At 48.4% G+C, this 20,364-nt stretch overlaps 1 protein-coding gene across 3 annotated transcripts in view; it reads right to left on the bottom strand.

The window, feature by feature from the left end:
• Positions 1-3,768: 3,768 nt before the first annotated feature.
• Positions 3,769-20,364, bottom strand: part of mlh1 (mutL homolog 1, colon cancer, nonpolyposis type 2 (E. coli)) — a 91,273-nt gene continuing 74,677 nt past the window's right edge. For all 3 annotated transcript variants that reach the window (XM_085993812.1, XM_085993811.1, XM_085993813.1), the window contains 7 exons: positions 15,127-15,275; positions 14,597-14,705; positions 12,646-12,709; positions 12,399-12,563; positions 8,470-8,562; positions 6,657-6,779; positions 3,769-4,293 (listed from right to left, as the gene is read on the bottom strand). In XM_085993812.1, the coding sequence (XP_085849938.1) occupies positions 4,129-4,293; positions 6,657-6,779; positions 8,470-8,562; positions 12,399-12,563; positions 12,646-12,709; positions 14,597-14,705; positions 15,127-15,275 (868 nt within the window). In that variant the 3' untranslated portion in view covers positions 3,769-4,128. The remainder of the gene's footprint in view (positions 4,294-6,656; positions 6,780-8,469; positions 8,563-12,398; positions 12,564-12,645; positions 12,710-14,596; positions 14,706-15,126; positions 15,276-20,364) is intronic.

Genomic DNA, 20,364 nt, shown 5'->3' on the forward strand with positions numbered 1-20,364 from the left:
TGATGGTTTTTAAAAAATTTATTTGACGTTTTAGTGATGTTTTGGGGCTTATAGTATTTATAGGTTTGACAGCTCTTCCTGTCAATTTTATGAATGGGCATTTCCCTGCTACCATTGGCTCTCCATGGCCCACGTGATCCCAGGGGACGCATCGAACTAACTGCGCCCCCTGGGATACGCAAGCACTGCGCGCCGGCAGCTGGAGGAGGCCCAGGATCGGAATCCCACGCGGGCCCACAGCTCAACGGCCGGCGCGCTAGGTAAGTGCAGGTCAGGGGCTTGCACCCGCGGGAAGCCCCCGACCCGAATTTCTGGGCCATTATGTTGGATATCCTGGGTAGGCATTCCTCCTGCCAGCACAGTTGCTAGTGTTATTTTCCTGTCAGTCTACATTTGATCTCTTTTGCTGCCTTTGCTATTAGTGCGAAAGCAGCATTAACAAATAACTATAATGGGTGTTGTCTGGCTGGGAATGACATTGAAGCAGAACAATGCAGTATTCTGTTCAGGTGGCTAAAGTACTGAGATTGTGGAGCTGCAAACTTGTCTCACTTGTCATTGATAAATGTTTAAGATAATGGATTATTCTACTGATTCACTGGAAACTAGTTTTATTCATGTTACCATGTGCTTGTTTGAAATTACTTTGTAAAAGGATGGCATCAACCTCTTGGAACAGATTCCAGCGGTTATAACAATTGCAAATGCTGATCGAGGTATCGTGTCTGTACATCTTTGCCAACTAGAGCACAGCTTCTCACTTGAGGGCATTAAAAGTCAACCACGTGTTTAAAATGTTAAGATTTGATATGGTAGATATGGAAAAACTATTTCCTTTGGTGGGAGAATCAAGAACATGGGACATGATCTTAAAATTAGAGCCAGGTCACTCAGGAGCAACATCAGGAACTTTTACACACACGGTGGTTGAAAAAAAATTGGAATTCTCTCCGCCGCCCCCAGGAAGTTGTGGATGTGGGGACAATTGGAGCTTTCAAAGACGGAGATAGATTTTTATTCAGTAAGGGTATCAAGGGAGATGGAGTAAAGGTGGGCTAATGGAGTTGAGGTGTAGATCAGCCATGATCTGACTGAACGGCGAGAGGCTAAATGGCCGACTCCTGTTCCTAATGTTCCCTAGAGTGTGGGACAGGAGTCACATGTAGGTATAGCAGGTGCATGGTCATCAGTGAACCAGTTGGCATTTTACAAGAACCCACCAACTTTGATGGTAATTTTTTATTTGGTGCCCGTCCACATATTGTCAGGTTTATTGCTATGCTGGGATTTTAACTTGTGACCTCTGCGTTACTAGTTCACTATCCAGCTACTAAGCTACAGAACCCAAATATATTTAAACTTCATACAAAATTCCAGGTGATCCCCACTGCCTGTGAGAAACTGCCACAGCAAGGGGAAATGGTACCTGCAGTTTCAGCACTGGTAGCAGTTGTTCTGAATTAAGGGCAAGTTGCAGGTGGAGCACTTCTCATTCTTTGTTGAACAGGGGGAGTCTGACAATGCTGGCAACTTGTTATTGATTTGAGAGTCAGGTGGAGCACAAAGCTAAGGAAAGTACATGCCTTCTGCAGGGCTGTTGGGTCCTGAAAAGGACTTGTCTTTCTATAGTGCCTTTCATGACCTCAAGATGTCCCAACAGCGAGGTCGGGAGGACCACAATGCAGCCTATGAAACCCAGGCAGAGAGGACCTGCGGGAAGGAGGGAGGAGGACAGTAGGAGTATGTTTGTGTGTGTGTGTGTGTGCTAGGCCGATGTAGCAGAGCCTGGTCTCCAATCGTCTTGGATCCCCTTGCCATTGGACCAAGACCTTGCTCTGTCAAGCCCGTGTGGTAGCTGGTGTGCAACGGCCACCCCACGTTAAAAGAATTCGCGCACAGGCATCTTCCACCCTTTAAAATTAAGTTCGGGACCTGGAACGTCAGGACCCTCATGGACAACCCCAACAGTGACAGACCGGAACGCCGTACTGCTATCGTTGCCCGGGAGCTCAGACGTTTCGACATTGACACCGCCGCCCTAAGCGAGACCCGGCAGGCAGGGGAAGGCCAGCTCAAGGAGCAAGGTGGTGGCTACACCACCTTCTGGAAAGGCAAACCTGAAGAAGAACGCTGCCTCCATGGGGTAGGCTTTGCCATAAAAAAATGAACTAGTTGGGCGTCTCAGAGACTCTCCTAGCGGTATAAACGAGCGCCTCATGACTCTTCGACTCACCCTAGCCCGGAACCAGTGCGCTATGGTCATCAGTGCGTACGCCCCAACACTGGAAATCACAGCCCAGAACCAGTGTGCTACGGTCATCAGTGCGTACGCCCCTACACTGGAAATCACAGACCGGAACCAGTGTGCTACGGTCATCAGTGCGTACGTCCCAACACTGGAAATCACAGACCGGAACCAGTGCGCTACGGTCATCAGTGCGTACGCCCCAACACTGGAAGCCACAGACCGGAACCAGTGCGCTACGGTCATCAGTGCGTACGCCCCAACACTGGAAGCCACAGACCGGAACCAGTGTGCTACGGTCATCAGTGCGTACGCCCCAACACTGGAAATCACAGACCGGAACCAGTGTGCTACGGTCATCAGTGCGTACGCCCCAACACTGGAAGCCACAGACCGGAACCAGTGTGCTACGGTCATCAGTGCGTACGCCCCAACACTGGAAGCCACAGACCGGAACCAGTGTGCTACGGTCATCAGTGCGTACGCCCCAACACTGGAAGCCACAGACGAGACCAAAGAGGAATTCTACTCCAGCCTCGAACAATAAGAGATGTCCCCAAGTGCTTCACACCCATCATTGTTGTAATGTAGGAAACGTGGCACCTAATTTGCACACAGCAAGCTCCCACAAAAGCAATGTGATAATGACCAGATAATCTGTTTTAGTGATGTTGTTGGATAAGTATTTGCCAGGAGATTGGGGTAACTCCTCTGCTCTTCTAAGTGCCGTGGCAGCTTTTCCATCCACCCGAGAGCAGATGGGGCCCTCGGTTTAACGTCTCATCTGAAAGAAGAGGACAGTACCAAATTTACTGTGCAAATTTTGACCTCTGATCATTGTCACTGTACAACATCCTTCATGTTGTATACCTGTCTTTTGTCTTGTCAGTACAGTGCTGACACAATGGGCCCAGGCAAGGAACACTTTGCACAAGCAGACTTAAGATTTATGAGCTATGTTGTATAGCATGTACAGTACACCATAATGCAATGAATGAAGTATTATCCCACAACCACACTCTCCAACAAAACAAGGTTCTTTGGCAATGGAGTCAAGCTGCAAGTGAATTGAAAACTGTGTGAAATAGTTAGTGCCGGCCTATGATGTGCAATTCATCCCTCACCTCGGCTCCAAGTTTTAAGAAAAAAGTGTTTTAAGAGCAAACCTGCGGTCCATAAGCAAAAGGCCTTTGGCTGAAACTTGCTGCCCGGAGGTGGCTACATTGGGAATTTGTGCATGGAGGACAGCATGCCTGAACTGTGGCCCAATTTTCCACCCATTGATTTAAACACAAGTACAAACTGCTAAAATGATCCCGGCAGCACTTTTGAATTCCTGGTGTTTTTTGGCACAGAAGTAACTCCCCGACAATACAGGCCAGGTTGGCGAAGGTTCAGACTCGAAGGGAAAATAATTGTACAAAACTAGGTGATTACAGCAGAACTTTAAATGATGTAAAATGGTGCAATTGTAGTAGGTCTTCCATGCTGCTAAGCTAAAGTTCTGAAGAAATACAGTCTCGTTCAAATTAACCAACTTTATGTACAACAGGGAAATGATTAGGATCTTCACAATACAAAGAGAACACATTCTCTGTACAAACGATTTAAAGGAAGATTTGCAAGGTGCTGCTGCCAATGTGGAGCTTTATTCGATGCGAGTCCTATCTCAGCTTGGCTCTTCTGTCGGAGTAAGGTTCCACCCTCGCAGCTGCTGCCCTTTTATGCGACGGCATTTTATACGTTTAACAATCAGTTCCCTGTGTTTCTTCCTTAAAATAAGAAAGTCATTTTTTGATATGAGGAATATTGCTTGTAGAACTGAGCTAACTAAATGTTGTCTGCGCAACACAGGCAGTTCGTAGTCCCATTTCAAGAATCAATTAACATCTCTCAAAGACTTTGTACAGATCAGGTAGGTTGGCAAGCTGCAGGATGGATCCATCCTCTGCAAAGTGCTTTGGAGGAAGGAGCAAAGTCCTGAAAGCTTTGGAAATCACATGTTCCACAGTCCACTTCCATGACTTGTCACTGCCAAGCTCCTCGCTCTGGGGGAGAAAAGAGACACCGTTTCACTAAAAGTAATCGTCAGTTTTAATGGATTAACATTAATACATCTCTGAACTTTAGAAACCTTTTACTGCTCTCCCTCCTTCCCAAAAAACGAACTTCTTGGGCTCCAGTCACCACCTGGTCCCTCACCCAAGTGGTCACTAACCATAACAATCAGTCAACAGGCTATTCTCCAAGGTGTGGGAGGGGGAATTACAGCCAAGCCCAATAGTGTCGTAACCTGAGTCAACACCCACCTCCAGCAGGGTGTCACTGGATAGTGAGCAGGAACTCTGGCTGATTTTCCCCTTCAGTAACCTCCTGCCCTAGCTAAATTAGTACCGCCTGGGTCTGGTTGGTCTCTGGGACTCAGATACTGGATAAAAGAGAAGCTCCGCTTGATTTATTAGCAAACCTGCTCAGTCTTACTCAAATAATGTATTCTGATTTAAAATAGTAAACTATTTTCAGCTTTAAATTTAATAGGATTGCAACCATGTCAGTCTTGTTCATTACTCTGAAAGTTTGCCCGATTTGAGAACAGCTGTATTTATTGTTATAACACTGAATTTTGTTCCTTTTATTTCTAACCATTAATGTCCCTCCTGAAGTAGTGCAGGAATCGACAATGTCAAAGAACAGCCAGAGCACTTCTGTTCTTTCAAGCCCATCCTCGTGATAGCAACTGAAGTCACTGATCAGAATGCTGCACTCTAGGATGGATGATAATCATTCAGACGGTAAAAATGTAATTAGCAGCAGTGAGAAGAAAGCCAACGGTTCTCATCAGATGTAACTTGTGAACCACTTTTCTCACCACACTTTACTGCAAATACACCTCGGCTCTCTGCTTTCTGTCAATTGTTCCCCACAATACACCCCTATTTTGAAGTACGTCTATCGAGAGAAACCCCCTTATTTCTCATGACTCTTTCATTTGAGTTACTTGTTTCAGTATTATTGCAAAGTTTAGAGATTGGAGAACATTAATACAGAAATGAGCGAGATCACTCCACCAAATATGGGTAATAATTGGCTATATTTACCAAGGAATTTTAGAAAAGTATGGAATTTATTTTGCTACCCTGGCTTGTTAGATATAATTTTTTTTACATTCAAAGTTAGAGAGAAGCTCAAAGTAACTCAAATCTGCCTAGGAATATAAAGCCTATACCGAGCTCTCCGTTTGACCCGAGACAATCTATTTGAGATTTTATATACATCTAAAAAAGTGAGTTTGACTGTCTCGTCACTTTTCTGTGATTAATCTGCCAGTCATAGATTACAATGTCGTCCTGTAGAACTAAAATACAATGCATATATTTGGTTTACAAAGCAATCTCAAACCTAAACCTGAGACTTAGTAATTAGGAATGCTGATACAGTGATGGATTTACCACTAATGCTGATACAGTGATGGATTTACCACTGCTTTTTAATAAACCTTAGGCTCTGGCCTTATTCCAGAGCCAGCTCCCCCCCCCCCCCCCGGGTTGGTACTGATCCTGGGGTTACGTGTACAGGTTGTCGGCCATCACACTTACACAGCCTCTGCAGCACGATGTCATCTGATCCAAAACTACCTCGGACGCAGCAGAAGCAAGAGGCAACAGAAAGAAAGCACCAGGCGGTGGGGTGTCCCTGGCCTCTGATCACTTTTGGACCCACTCCAGGGCTTCAGGTTGCTCCAAGCCCTACTCTAGGGCTTGGTGTGCTCCACAGAGTGGTTTACTTACCCATCCTTCGAGATAAGAGACTCCGTGTCAGCTGTGGCTCAGCGCGCAACACTCTCGTCTCTGAGTCAGAAGGTTGTGGGTTCAAGTCCCACTCCAGAGACTTGAGCACATAAAGCTAGGCTGACACTCCAGTGCAGTGCTGAGGGAGTGCTGCACGGTCGGAGGTGCCGTCTTTCGGATGGGACGTTAAACCGAGGCCCTGTCTGCTCTCTCAGGTGGACGTAAAAGATCCCACGGCACTTCGAAGAAGAGCAGGGGAGTTATCCCTGGTGTCCGGAGCCATTATTTATCCCTCAACCAACACCACTAAAACAGATTATCTGGTCATTATCACATTGCTGTTTGTGGGAGCTTGCTGTGCGCAAAATTGGCTGCCGTGTTTCCCACATTACAACAATGACTACACTTCAAAAAGTACTTCATTGGCTGTAAAGCTCTTTGAGACGTCTGGTGGTCGTGAAAGGCGCTATGGAAATGCAAGTCTTTACTCCCCTCAGTCCTGACATAAGACATTAAGTCAACGGACACTTGAGTTACAGTCAGTACTGAGGGGAGTAGAGCCTCCTGTTAAGAAGGATTTGACCTTACTTTAGAACAATAAATCCAGTTGATCGCACTTGTACCTGCTGACCCGGATTCGGTGACACCTGGGATTCCTCCAGTGTATACTCTTTTCTGATGGAGTAAAACATACCACATTCCTTGCTCAGTTTTTCAAAACACTCCTTCTCCTCATCCCAGTTCACCTGCACAATAAGAAGAAAAGATTACAGCTGTGCCCTCTGATGTAAAAAAAACTACTGAGTACTTGGTGTGAGTATAAAACAAGGCTTTAATCAACTGTTTCACAACCATGAGATTCTAGTTACATCACTAGTTCCTGGTTACAGAAACATCCTGAGCAAGCTGGGCCCACGCCCGAGTTTTTATACTCCTTGGACGGCGCCACCAGCTGGCCGCCCAGTGTTACTTCATGAGTCATGATAAGATTCATGACCCCCTCATAAAAAGGCACTGGGCACAAATGGAAAGTATAAGTGGATTAGACCAAACAATAACTACACACATATCATGCATTGCTATCTGGTGTTGTATACAACAATTCAGCACAACTATTAACTGTAACAAGTAGTTACTGGTTAATGTTGAATGTAAAGGTTACATATTATTCACTATCGCTACACGTGACACAGCGAGATTTGGCCGACCGGGGAGTGGGCCGACTTGTCAGGAACGGGACCGAACCGAGGGAAGCTGATACACCAGTCGGAAGGCCAAGATGGGAACTGCACAGACTTGCGGACTGAACCTGGAGACAGTCCTCCAAAGCCACATTGGCCGACCTCAAATGAATTGTGTGGGGTGGGGGGAGGGGCATGCCTTTCCACTAGTTCCGCCACTAATTGCTACAGACTATTTTCCAGATCCATTTTTTAAAAAGAGGCTTAATTTACATGGACTGCCGTGAAATCAACCAGAGCCAATGGGCCAGTTATTTATCTTGGCCTCTAGCAAGCTTTAGTTTCATATTGCCAGTCCTGTGTCATCAAACTTTCAACATCAATAAAGTGGGAACATCTTGGCTCTGGAGATGGTGCAGAGGAGGGAAAATAAATTGATATCCGGGACCTGCAAAGCGGGCCTTAAGGAAACTGGGAATGTTCGCATCGGAGAAAAGCAAACTGAGGGACGATCCAGATGTACAGATAAACTGAATTCTGAAACTATCTGGCATGATCAAGGGATATGGGAAGAAGGCGGGGACAGGGTACTGAATTTGGATGATCAGCCATGATCTCATTGAATGGCGGAGCAGGCTCGAGGGGCCGAATGGCCTACTCCTGCTCCTATCTTCTGTGTTTCTATGATCACAGATTCTAACCAGGATGAACGAACTCAAGGTCTCAAGGGGGACTGTTTAAATTTAAGTGACTGACATACAGGGTGGTGAATGTGTGCAGTGGTTTGCCGAGGAACAGAGCAGAGATGGAGACTGTTGGAAAATTCAAGGGAGCTGGATAATTCTTTTAATGAAAGTAACACTCGAGAGATTAGAACGGTACATTTTCCAAGTCCTCCACTGAAGCGAGGGACCGAGCTCCCTGCCTGTGATTTGCCAATTGGTTCTCGGAGGACCTGGTGTGGCCAAGGACTCAGAGTCATAGAGTTATACAGCACAGAAAGAGGCCCTTCGGCCCATCGTGTCCGCGCCGGCCATCAAGCCCTATCTATTCCAATCCCATTTTCCAGCACTTGGTCCGTAGCCTTGTATGCTATGGCGTTTCAAGTGTTCATCTATAGACATGGACTGCAGCGGTTCAACTCAAAGTCTACTCCTTGGTATTGCATGCTTTGAACCTCAGAGCCGGGTACATAGGCTGAAATGGTCTTTAGCAGTTCTACATTCTTATTTTCCAGATACAGCAGGGTACCCACCTCAGTCGCCAGACGCAGGATGAACATTGGCAGCCCCTCCAGAGCGGGAACGTAGTTTTCCAAGAGCAGAGGTAATCCAGTTAGGTTTCCCTCCTATGAATGACCACAGTAAATACAGGGTACGGTAACATCATGGTTGTGTTACTGGACTAGTAATCCAGAGGCCTGGACTAATAATCCCAGGCAGTTGGGGAATTTAAATTCAGTTAATTAAATAAATCTGGAATAACAAAGCTAGTGTCAGTAATGGTGACCATGAAACTACCGGATTGTTGTAAAAACCCATCTGGTTCACTAATGTCCTTTAGGGAAGGAAATCTGCCGCCCTTACCTGGTCTGGCCTATATGTGACTCCAGACCCACAGCAACGTGGTTGACTCTTAACCGCCCTCCGAAATGGCCGAGCAAGCCACTCAGTTGGAACAAACTGCTACATAGAAGTATATAAAGAATAAAACAGGACAGACCACCCCCCCGCCATCAACCTAGGCACTGGACACGATGTCACACCCAGCCCAGTCGACCCTGCGAAGTCCTCCTCACCAACATCTGGGGACTTGTGTCAAAATTGGGAGAGCTGTCCCACAGACTAGTCAAGCAACAGCCTGACACAGTCAGAGTCACAGAATAATACCTTTCAGCCAATGTCCCGGACTCCTCCCTCACCATCCCTGGGTATGTCCTGTCCCACCGGCAGGACAGACCCACCAGGGTGGTGGTACAGTGGTATACAGTCAGGAGGGAGTGGCCCTGGGAGTCCCCAACATTAACTCTGGACCCCATGAAGACGTGGCATCAGGTCAAGCATGGGCAAGGAACCTCCTGCTGATTACCACCTACCGCCCTCCCTCAGCTGATGAATCAGTACTCCGCTATGTTGAACATGGAAGAAGCACTGAGAGTAGCAAGGGCACAGAACGTACTCTGGGTGGGGGACTTCAATGTCCATCACCAAGAGTGGCTCGGTAGCACCACTACTGACCGAGCTGGCCGAGTCCTGAAGGACATAGCTGCCAGTCTGGGCCTGCGGCAGGTGGTGAGAGAACCAACACGAGGGAAAAACCTACTTGACCTCGTCCTCACCAATCTACCTGTCACAGATGCATCTGTCGATGACAGCATTGGTAGCAGTGACCACCGCACAGTCATTGTGGAGACGAAGTCCCGTCTTTACACTGAGGACACCCTTCATCGTGTTGTGTGGCACTACCACCGTGCTAAATGGGATAGATTCAGAACAGATCTGGCAACTCAAAACTGGGCATCCATGAGGTGCTGTGAGCCATCAGCAGCAGCAGAATTGTATTCCATCACAATCTGTAACCTCAGAGCCTGGCATATCCCTCACTCTACCATTACCATCAAGCCAGGGGACCAACCTTGGTTCAATAAGGAGTGTAGAAGAGCATGCCAGGAGCAGCACCAGGCGTACCTAAAAATGAGGTGCCAACCTGGGGAAGCTGCAACACAGGACTACATGCATGTTAAAAAGTGGAAGCAGCATGCTATAGACAGAACTTAGCGATCCCACAATCAACGGATCAGATCAAAGCTCTGCAGTCCTGCCACATCCAATCGTGAATGGTGGTGGACCATTAAACAACTAACGGGAGGAGGAAGCTCCATGAACATCCCCATCCTCAATGGTGGTGGAGCCCAGCACGTGAGTGCAAATGACAAGGCTGAAGCGTTTGCAACCATCTTCAGCCAGAAGTGCCGAGTGAATGATCCATATCGGCCTCCTCCTGAGGGCCCCACTATCACAGAAGCCAGACTTCACCCAACTCGATTCATTCCACGTGATATCAAGAAATGGCTGAGCGCACTGGATAGAACAAAGGCTATGGGCCCTGACAACATCCCGGCTGTCGTGCTGAAGACTTGTGCTCTAGAACTAGCCATGCCTCTAGCCAAGCTGTTCCAGTACAGCTACAACACTGGCATCTATCCGACACTGTGGAAAATTTCCAGGTGTGTCTTGTCCACAAAAAGCAGGACTAATCCAATCCGGCCAATTACCGCCCCATCAGTCTACTCTCAATCATCAGCAAAGTGATGGAAAGTGTCATCGACAGTGCTATCAAGCGGCATTTACTCACCAATAACCTGCTCACTGACGCCCAGTTTGGGTTCTGCCAGGACCACCCAGCTCTAGACCTCATTACAGCCTTGGTCCAAACATGGACAAAAGAGCTGATTTCCAGAGGTGAGGTGAGAGTGACTGCCCTTGACATCAAGGCAGCTTTTGACTGAGTGTGGCATCAAGGAGCCCCAGTAAAACTGAAGTCAATGAGAATCGGGGGGGAAAACTCTCCACTGGCTGGAGTCAGACCTAGCACAAAGGAAGATGGTTGTGGTGGTTGGTGGTCAATCATCACAGGCCCAGGACATCACTGCAGGAGTTCCTCAGGGCAGTGTCCTAGGCCCAATCATCTTCAGCTGCTTCATCAATGACCTTCCCTCCAACATAAGGTCAGAAGTGAGGATGTTCACTGAGCAAAGAAAGTTGAGCGGGCGATTTGAGAGAGGTGTCCAAGATTATGACGGGTTTGGATTGGCTAGACGGGGAAAGGCTGTTCCCACTAATTGATGGTACAAGGACTAGGGGGACACAGATTTAAGATATTGGGCAAGATACAGGGGGATGTGAGGAAAAATCTTTTTACACAGCGAGTGGTGAGGACCTGGAACTTGAGGGAAATAAACTTGCAGGGCTATGGGGATAGAGCGGGGGAATGGGACTGACTGGATTGCTCTACAGAGAGCCAGCACGGACTCAATGGGCCGAATGGCTTCCTTCTGTGCCATTATGACTCTATGACTGCACAGTGTTCAGTTCCATTTGCAACTCCTCAGGTAATGAAGCAGTCCATGCCCGAATGCAACAAGACCTGGATGACATTCAGGTTTGGGCTGATAAGTGGCAGGTAACATTCGCACCACAGAAGTGCCAGGCAATGACTATCTCCATCAAGCGAGAGTCTAGCCACCTCCCCATGACATTCAACGGCATGACCATCGCCGAATCCCCCACCATCAACATCCTGGGGGGTTACCATTGACCAGAAACTTAACTGGACCAGCCACATAAATACTGTGGCTACAAGAGCAGGCCAGAGGCTGGGTATTCTGCGGCGAGTGTCTCACCTCCTGACTCCCCAAAGCCTTTCCACCATCTACAAGGCACAAGTCAGGAGTGTGATGGAATACTCTCCACTTGCCTGGATGAGTGCAGCTCCAACAACACTCAAGAAGCTCGACACCATTCAGGACAAAGCAGCCCGTTTGATTGACACCCCATCCACCGCCTTAAACATTCACTCCCTCCACCACCGGCGCACCGTGGCTGCAGTGTGTACCATCTACAAGATGCACTGCAGCAACTCGCCAAGGCTTCTTCGACAGCACCTCCCAAACCCGCGACCTCTTCCACCTAGAAGGACAAGGGCAGCAGGCGCAAGGGAACACCACCACCTCCAAGTTCCCCTCCAAGTCACACCCCATCCTGACTTGGAAATATATCGGCCGATCCTTCATCGTCGCTGGGTCAAAATCCTGGAACTCCCTCCCTAACAGCACTGTGGGAGTACCTTCACCACACGGACTGCAGCGGTTCAAGGCGGCGGCTCACCACCACCTTCTCAAGGGGCAACTAGGGATGGGCAATAAATGCTGGCATTGCCAGCGATGCCCAGATCCCATAAGCGAATAACAAAAATGATTGAGAATGGGTTTGTGTTAAGGCAGCATATAGCACGTCACATGGAAAATAAGTGAGATTTGCTGCTGCCAGGTGGCCAGTTATATAACTGCAACGACTGGCTCTTTACTGCAGTTTTTCTGTATCCATCTTCAGTGTGAAATGGGCAAACTGTTGTGAACTGCTTGAGACTCCAACGTATTTTAGTCACCTTAACTTGTGTACTAACCTCATCAATCCCCAGGGAAAAATAATCTTGCAGCATTTCAGATTTTGTCTTCAAAAAATCTACAATATACTCCGCCAATCCCTCTTTGGGACCATCATCTTCCGTCCAGCCGCTTTCTGCACTATCCAATGCCAGCATAGCCAGTTCATACAAGGGGGCAGGGTTCTGAACACAAGGAAAAGAACATACTCAGCGTCTTGTGCTAGCGACCAACTTACCAAGACAAAGAGTAACGTCACACACTTACCGACAGCCTCAACACTCCAAAATTGCCAAAGTCACAGATCAAGATCTGGTGAAACAATTCTTGACTGAAAGAAAAGCACAAATTGTGGTCAGAAAACTGTGCACACGCAAGATGGCGTTTCAGAAAAGCGGCACTGCGAGAGATCAGTCGGTTCAAACACAATTAATACCGATATCAGCCATCTTAAATTTTGTGACCGACTCCCTTTTTTCAAAAAAATTGCAATTAAAATTTATCAGTAAATTTTCAGAAATCCTGCTCCCATCGCAGATTGAGAAGGTTCAGAGGTCAGCCCTCCCTATTTCCCGATCATTATAATTAATTGTAATGACTGAAAAATTATAGTTATATCAATGACATGAACATCGGGAGCCCTGTGCTCGAATCTCCGCTCTGTGCAGCCTTTGACTGAGACTCCATGGCTGGAGCAAAAATTTCCCCGACTGTATAAACTGCTGAAAATCACTCTTTGTGGAATCCCAGAGCATAACTTTCTCGGTCTTTCCTTCCTCCCACAAAACCCAAGCTTGGCGTCATCTAATCACAACCTCCTGATTTATCTCGTCTCCCCTTTTACTAAAACTGAGATGAGGAGAAACTTCTTCACTCAGAGGGTGGTAGGTTTGTGGAATTTGCTGCCCCAGAAAGCTGTGGAAGCTACATCATTAAATAAATTTAAAACAGAAATAGATAGTTTCCTAGAAGTAAAGGGAATAAAGGGTTACGGGGAGCGGGCAGGAAATTGGACATGAGTCTGGGTTCGGAATGGTCATGGCCCTGTGGGTAGTGGAGCGGGCCCAGGGGCCGTGTAGCCTTGTTCTGCTCCTACTGTGTTCTAATTCTGTTAGATTTCAGGAGATGGTTTTATTCCTGTTCCTGGCTGGGGTGGAGATCGCCTTTACAGAAGGTAAGTACTGTAGAAAATATAGGGACAGAGTGATCTCCTGGAAGAATTTCGATCGCCTAGATGGGTCGGAGAGGAATTTCCCAGATTTTTTTCTCCCAAATTGGCCATTGGGTCTTTATCTGGTTTTTCGCCTCTCCCGGGAGATCACACGGGTTCGGGTGGATGCAGAGTGATAGAAGATTTGAGGTTAGGATCAGATCAGCCATGATCTTATTGAATGGTGGAGCAGGCTCGAGGGGCCGATTGGCCTACTCCTGCTCCTATTTCTTATGTTCTTATGTTCTTATGTTCTATTTGGCCTTGGTGGTGCGATGCCTCGAATATGGGCCATTGGCCCTTCAGCTACAGTCACAATAATAAAAAGACATTTTCCCCGGAGGTGGTTCTTATCCCAGAGAATCGTGGACCTCTGGAACAGGCTGCCGTCTCGTGCAGTGAACGCCGACTCGCTGAATTCCTTCAAGCGAGAGCTGGACCTGTTTCTGGCTGGGGCGGAGATCACCTCGTACAGAAGGGTAGGTACTGCAGGGAATTTAGGGCCAGAGTGATCTCCTGGACTAGTTTGATCGCCTAAAGGGGTCAGAGAGGAATGTCCCAGATTCCCAAGCCTCCCCACCACCCCCCTCCCCAAATTGACCTCTGTTTTTAACCTGGTTTGTGTGGACTGGGGAGTGTGTATATATTGTGACGCACGAGCCATCACAGTTGTGTGGGACGGGTTGGATGGACCAGTGGGTCTTTTCCTGTCTGTCATTGTTTGTATATTACATTCAAATCGACAGTTGCCAAATCTACAAAATGATGCAATTTTGCATATTGTGAAGTTCTTTGTAAGCGTACATGCTTGTTCAATTTGTTCTCCTGTCCACACGAATACCAAATAATCTCCAGGACATTTCCAGCAATAAAATGTCCTCGTTTTACTGTAACCTCTTTTTTGCACAGTTCGACTTGAGAAATGGATTGTCATTACTGATGTACAAAGCCAACAGACGCTCATTCACTCAATAGAGATCGTGCTGTTTAAGAGCACGAAGGCGTTACCTGAGCTTCGTGGTGTTGATCAGGTAAAGTTTAGTCTGGTACTGCACCAGTGCCCACTGAGGGTTCACACAACCTATGAACGAATGATTCTGCAACATATCTTGTAGGCCTTAGAAACAAATAAAATGAAGAGACTCAGAATGTGTGTCCTGACCACAATGAAGTAATCTTACTGCATCAACATGAACAAGAGCAAAACCGACGGAGTTTCACATATATTTGGAGTTTTGTAGATGCTTTGGCCCAATTTTGCATATTCCCCCACCCACAGGGGAGTCGAGGGTTATGGGGAGCGGGCAGGGAAGTAGAGTTGAGGCCAAGATCGGATCAGCCATGATCTTATTGAATGGCGGAGCAGGCTCGAGGGGCCGAATGACTGACTCCTGCTCCTACGTCTTATGTTCTGATGTTCACACAACACTGAATAATGAGCACCCGGCTAATGTGTCTGTAAGCGACTCACATCAACTCCGTTTCTCCCCTACCCCTTCTCCTCCGGCCGCGACTCGTCCAATAGCCGGTGTCTGTACCTGCGTGGCTTTCGCTGCTGATGTCTTCCCGCAGGGCAAGTATACTGCTTAGGTTAATAATTCGTCTCTTTGGGAGATGGGCAGCTGTCATGTCACGGCTGGTGTGCACCTCCTTTACCTCACCTGGTGAATCCACTCTTGACCGTTTTCTAACAGTAAACAAAATGATACAAATGTCAAGTTGCATTATGTTAGATTGATACACACAGGAGTACATCGGATATACAGCACAGAAACAGGCCATTCGGCCCAACCAGTCCATGCCGGTATTTATGCTCCACTCGAGCCTCCTCCCGTCTTTCCTCATCTAACTATCAGCGTAACCCTCTATTCCCTTCTCCCTCATATGCTTGTCCAGCCTCCCCTTAAATGCATCTACACTATTCGCTTCAACCACTCCCTGTGGCAGCGAGTTCCACATTCTCACCACTCTCTGGGTAAAGAAGTTTCTTCTGAATTCCCTATTGGATTTCTTGGTGACTATCTTCTATTGATGGCCTCTAGTTTTGCTCTTCCCCACAAGTGGAAACATTCTCTCTGTATCCACTCTATCAAAACCTTTCATAATTTTAAAAACCTCTATTAGGTCACCCCTCAGCCTTCTTTTTTCAAGCAAAAAGAGACCCAGCCTGTTCATCCTTTCCTGATATGTATACCCTCGCATTTCTGGTATCATCCTTGTAAATCTTCTCTGCACCCTCTCCAGTGCCTCTATATCTTTTTTATAATATGGTGACCAGAACTGTACGCAGTACTCCAAGTGTGGAGGTTCAGTACAACTTCAGCATAACTTCCCTACTTTTCAATTCTATCCCTCTAGAAATAAACCCGAGTGCTTGGTTTGCTTTTTTTATGGCCTTGTTTACCTGTGTCGCAACTTTTAGTGATTTGTGTATTTGTACTCCGAGATCCCTTTGTTCCTCTACCCCACCTAGACTCGCACCCTCCAAGTGATAAGTGACCTCCCTATTCTTCCTACCAAAGTGTAATACCTCACATTTATCTGTGTTGAATTTCATTTGCCAATTATATGCCCATTCTGTGAGTTTATTAATGTCCTCCTGTAATTTGTTGCAGTCCTCCTCAGTGTTGACTTTCCCCCCAATTTGGTGTCATCCGCAAATTTAGAAATTGTGTTTTTGATTCCAAAGTCTAAATCGTTAATGTAAATTGTGAACAACAGTGGTCCCAGCACTGATCCTTGTGGAACACCACTACCCACCTTCTGCCACTGTGAATAGTTACCCTTTACTCCTACTCTCTGCTTTCTGTCCTGAAGCCAGCCAGCAATCCATTCTGCTAAATAACAACAGAAAATGCTGGAAAAACTCAGCAGGTCAGGCAACATCCGTGGAGAGAAATTTGAGTTGACGTTTCGGGTTTGACCCTTCTTCAAAACTGGAGAGAAAAGGAACTAGATCGAAGGCAGGGCTGCGATCGGACAAAAGAATAAAAGAACCAAAAGAAGTAAAAGAGATTAGAAGCTAGACGAGATGGTAATAGGCTGGGATTAGGTGTAAAGTGTACTGGCAGGGCAAAAGATAGCTGCCAGGTGTGAGAGAGAAACAAAAGGAAAGGGGGGGGGAGGAAAGGAGTGGAAAAATATAAGTAAAAATGAAATAGGGGCCGAGGTTATGATCTGAAATTGTTGAACTCGATATTGAGACCGGAAGGCTGCAGAGTGCCTAATCGGAAGATGAGGTGCTGTTCCTCGAGTTTACGTTGAGCTTCCGTGGAACAATACAAGAGACCAAGGATGGTGAGGTCCGAGTGGGAATGGAGCGGTGAATTGAAATGACAGGCGACCGGAAGCTCGGGGTCACCCTTACGGACTGAACGGAGGTGTTCCGCAAAGCGGTCACCCAATCTGCGTTTGGTCTCCCCAATGTAGAGGAGACCGCATCGTGAGCAGCGAATACAGTATACTAGATTGCGAGAAGTACAAGTAAATCGCTGTTTCACCTGGAAGGGGTGTTTGGGGCCCTGGACAGTGGGGAGGTATAGGGGCAGGTGTTACATCTCCTCCGCTTGCGCGGGAAGGTGCCAGGCGAAGAGGAAGGGCTGTTTGGGGTGATAGAGGAGTGGACTAGGGTGTCTCGGAGGGAGCGGTCCCTGCGGAATGCTGAAAGGGGAGGGGAGGGGAAGATACGTTTGGTGGTGGGATCACTTTGGAGGTAGCGGAAATGCCAGAGGATGATCCGTTGAATGTGGAGGCTGGTGGGGTGAAAGGTGAGGACAAGGGGAACCCTATCGTGGTTCCGGGAGGGAGGGGCAGGGGTGAGGGCAGAGGTGCGGGAGATAGAACTGACACGGTCGAGGGCAGTGTCCACCACGGTAGAGGGGAATCCTCGGTTGCGGAAAAAGGAAGACATGTCTGAAGCACTGGTGTGGAAGGTGGCATCGTCGGAGCAGATACGGCGGAGGCGGAGAAACTGGGAGAATGGAATAGAGTCCTTACAGGAAGCGGGGTGGGAGGAAGTGTAGTCCAGGTAGCTGTGGGAGTCAGTGGGCTTGTAGTAAATATTGGTCGATAACCTATCCCCAGAGATGGAGACGGAGAAGTCGAGGAAGGGAAGGGAAGAGTCAGAGATGGACCATGTGAAGGTGAGGGCAGGGTGGAAATTGGAGGCAAAGTGAATGAAATTGTCAAGTTCGGGGCGAGAGCAGGAAACGGCACCGATACAGTCATCAATGTATCGGAAAAAGAGGTGAGGGAGGGGACCCGAGTAGGACTGGAACAAAGATTGTTCCACATAGCCCACGAAAAGGCAGGCATAGCTAGGACCCATGCGGGTACCCATGGCAACGCCTTTGATTTGGAGGAAATGAGTGGAGTTAAAGGAGAAGTTGTTCAATGTGAGAACAAGTTCAGCCAGGCGGAGGAGGGTCGTGGTGGATGGGGACTGGTCGGGCCTCTGTTCAAGGAAGAAGCGGAGTGCCCTCAGGCCATCCGGGTGGGGGATGGAGGTGTAGAGGGATTGTACGTCCATGGTGAAAAGGAAGCGGTTGGGGCCAGGAAGCTGGAAACTGTTAAAGTGGCGGAGGGCGTCCGAAGAGTCGCGGATGTAGGTGGGAAGAGACTGGACAAGGGGAGAAAAGATAGAGTCAAGATAGGAAGAGATAAGTTCCGTAGGGCAAGAACAGGCTGAAACGATGGGTCTACCAGGGCAGTCCTGTTTGTGGATCTTGGGAAGGAGGTAGAAGCGGGCTGTGCGGGGTTGGGGAACTGTGAGGTTGGTGGCCGCGGGGGGAAGATCTCCAGAGGAGATGAGGTCAGTGACAGTCTTGGAAACGGTGGTTTGATGTTCGGTAGTGGGGTCATGGTCCAGGTGGAGGTAGGAGGAGGTGTCGGAGAGTTGGCGTTCAGCTTCCGCTAGGTAGAGGTCAGTACGCCAAACAACAACAGCACCACCCTTGTCAGCGGGTTTAATGACAATGTCGGGGTTGGATCTGAGAGAATGGAGTGCTGCAAGTTCAGAGGGAGGTAGGTTGGAGTGAGTGAGTGAGTGAGGGGAGCAGAGAAATGGATTCTGCTACTTGTCCCCTGACTCCGCATTCTCTGACCTTGTTCATCAGTCTATTATGGGGAATTTTATCGAAGGCCTTTTGAAAATCTAGATAAATTACAGCTACTGCATCACCATTGTCTACTCTCTCTGTTACTGCTTCAAAAAATTCAGTGAGGTTGGTCAAGCAGGACTTTCCCTTTTGAAATCCATGCTGTCTATTCATTAATATATTTTTGGTTTCTAGATGTTCTAATTTGTAGACTGGGTGTAAAGATAAACCCAGCAACTACAGGCCAGTCAGTTTGACCTTGGTAGTGGGGAAACTTTTAGAAACAGTAATCAGGGACAAAATTAACAGTTACTTGGACAAGTGTGGATTAATTAAGGAAAGCCAGTACGGATTTGTTAAAGGCAAATCTTGTTTAACTAACTTGGCTGAGTGTTTTGATGAGGTAAAAGAGAGGGTTGATGAGGGCAATGCGGTTGATGTGGTGTACATGGATTTCCAAAAGGCGTTTGACAAAGTGCCACAAGTTCGGGGGAGAGCAGCAGCGGAGGAGGAGCCCGGCTTAAAAACTGGCGCGAAGGCAGAGGCCCGACCAGTTCGGGGGAGAGCAGCAGCGGAGGAGGAGCCCGGCTTAAAAACCGGCGCGAAGGCAGAGGCCCGACCAGTTCGGGGGAGAGCAGCAGCGGAGGAGGAGCCCGGCTTAAAAACCGGCGCAAAGGCAGAGGCCCGACCAGTTCGGGGGAGAGCAGCAGCGGAGGAGGAGCCCGGCTTAAAAACCGGCGCGAAGGCAGAGGCCCGACCAGTTCGGGGGAGAGCAGCAGCGGAGGAGGAGCCCGGCTTAAAAACCGGCGCGAAGGCAGAGGCCCGACCAGTTCGGGGGAGAGCAGCAGCGGAGGAGGAGGAGCCCGGCTTAAAAACCGGCGCGAAGGCAGAGGCCCGACCAGTTCGGGGGAGAGCAGCAGCGGAGGAGGAGCCCGGCTTAAAAATCGGCGCGAAGGCAGAGGCCCGACCAGTTCGGGGGAGAGCAGCAGCGGAGGAGGAGCCCGGCTTAAAAACCGGCGCGAAGGCAGAGGCCCGACCAGTTCGGGGGAGAGCAGCAGCGGAGGAGGAGCCCGGCTTAAAAACCGGCGCGAAGGCAGAGGCCCGACCAGTTCGGGGGAGAGCAGCAGCGGAGGAGGAGCCCGGCTTAAAAACCGGCGCGAAGGCAGAGGCCCGACCAGTTCGGGGGAGAGCAGCAGCGGAGGAGGAGCCCGGCTTAAAAACCGGCGCGAAGGCAGAGGCCCGACCAGTTCGGGGGAGAGCAGCAGCGGAGGAGGAGCCCGGCTTAAAAACCGGCGCGAAGGCAGAGGCCCGACCAGTTCGGGGGAGAGCAGCAGCGGAGGAGGAGCCCGGCTTAAAAACCGGCGCGAAGGCAGAGGCCCGACCAAATCAACAGCAGAGGAGAGAGGTAAAAAGTAATCAGAGTGTGACGTCACCAGGGAGCAGGTAAGTGATTGGTTGGTGAGTATTTCTCTCTTTTCAATACAAGCTTGACTTCTGTGGTGTTAAATTTCTAGGGTCTCTGGTGTAGTGGGGACAGTTGGTAAATAAAGCGCCCTAGAGTATACCTGTAACTGGGGTATTGAATAAATTTTTTAATTAATTAAAGGAGTAAGTCATGGCAGGAGAGTTCAGACCCGTGTTCTGCTCCACTTGCTCCATGTGGGAAGTCAGGGACGCTGC

Source organism: Somniosus microcephalus, chromosome 7 (genome assembly GCF_052327205.1).
Source record: "Somniosus microcephalus isolate GS21.2 chromosome 7, FLI_Smic_1.0, whole genome shotgun sequence".
Lineage (NCBI taxonomy): Eukaryota > Metazoa > Chordata > Chondrichthyes > Squaliformes > Somniosidae > Somniosus > Somniosus microcephalus.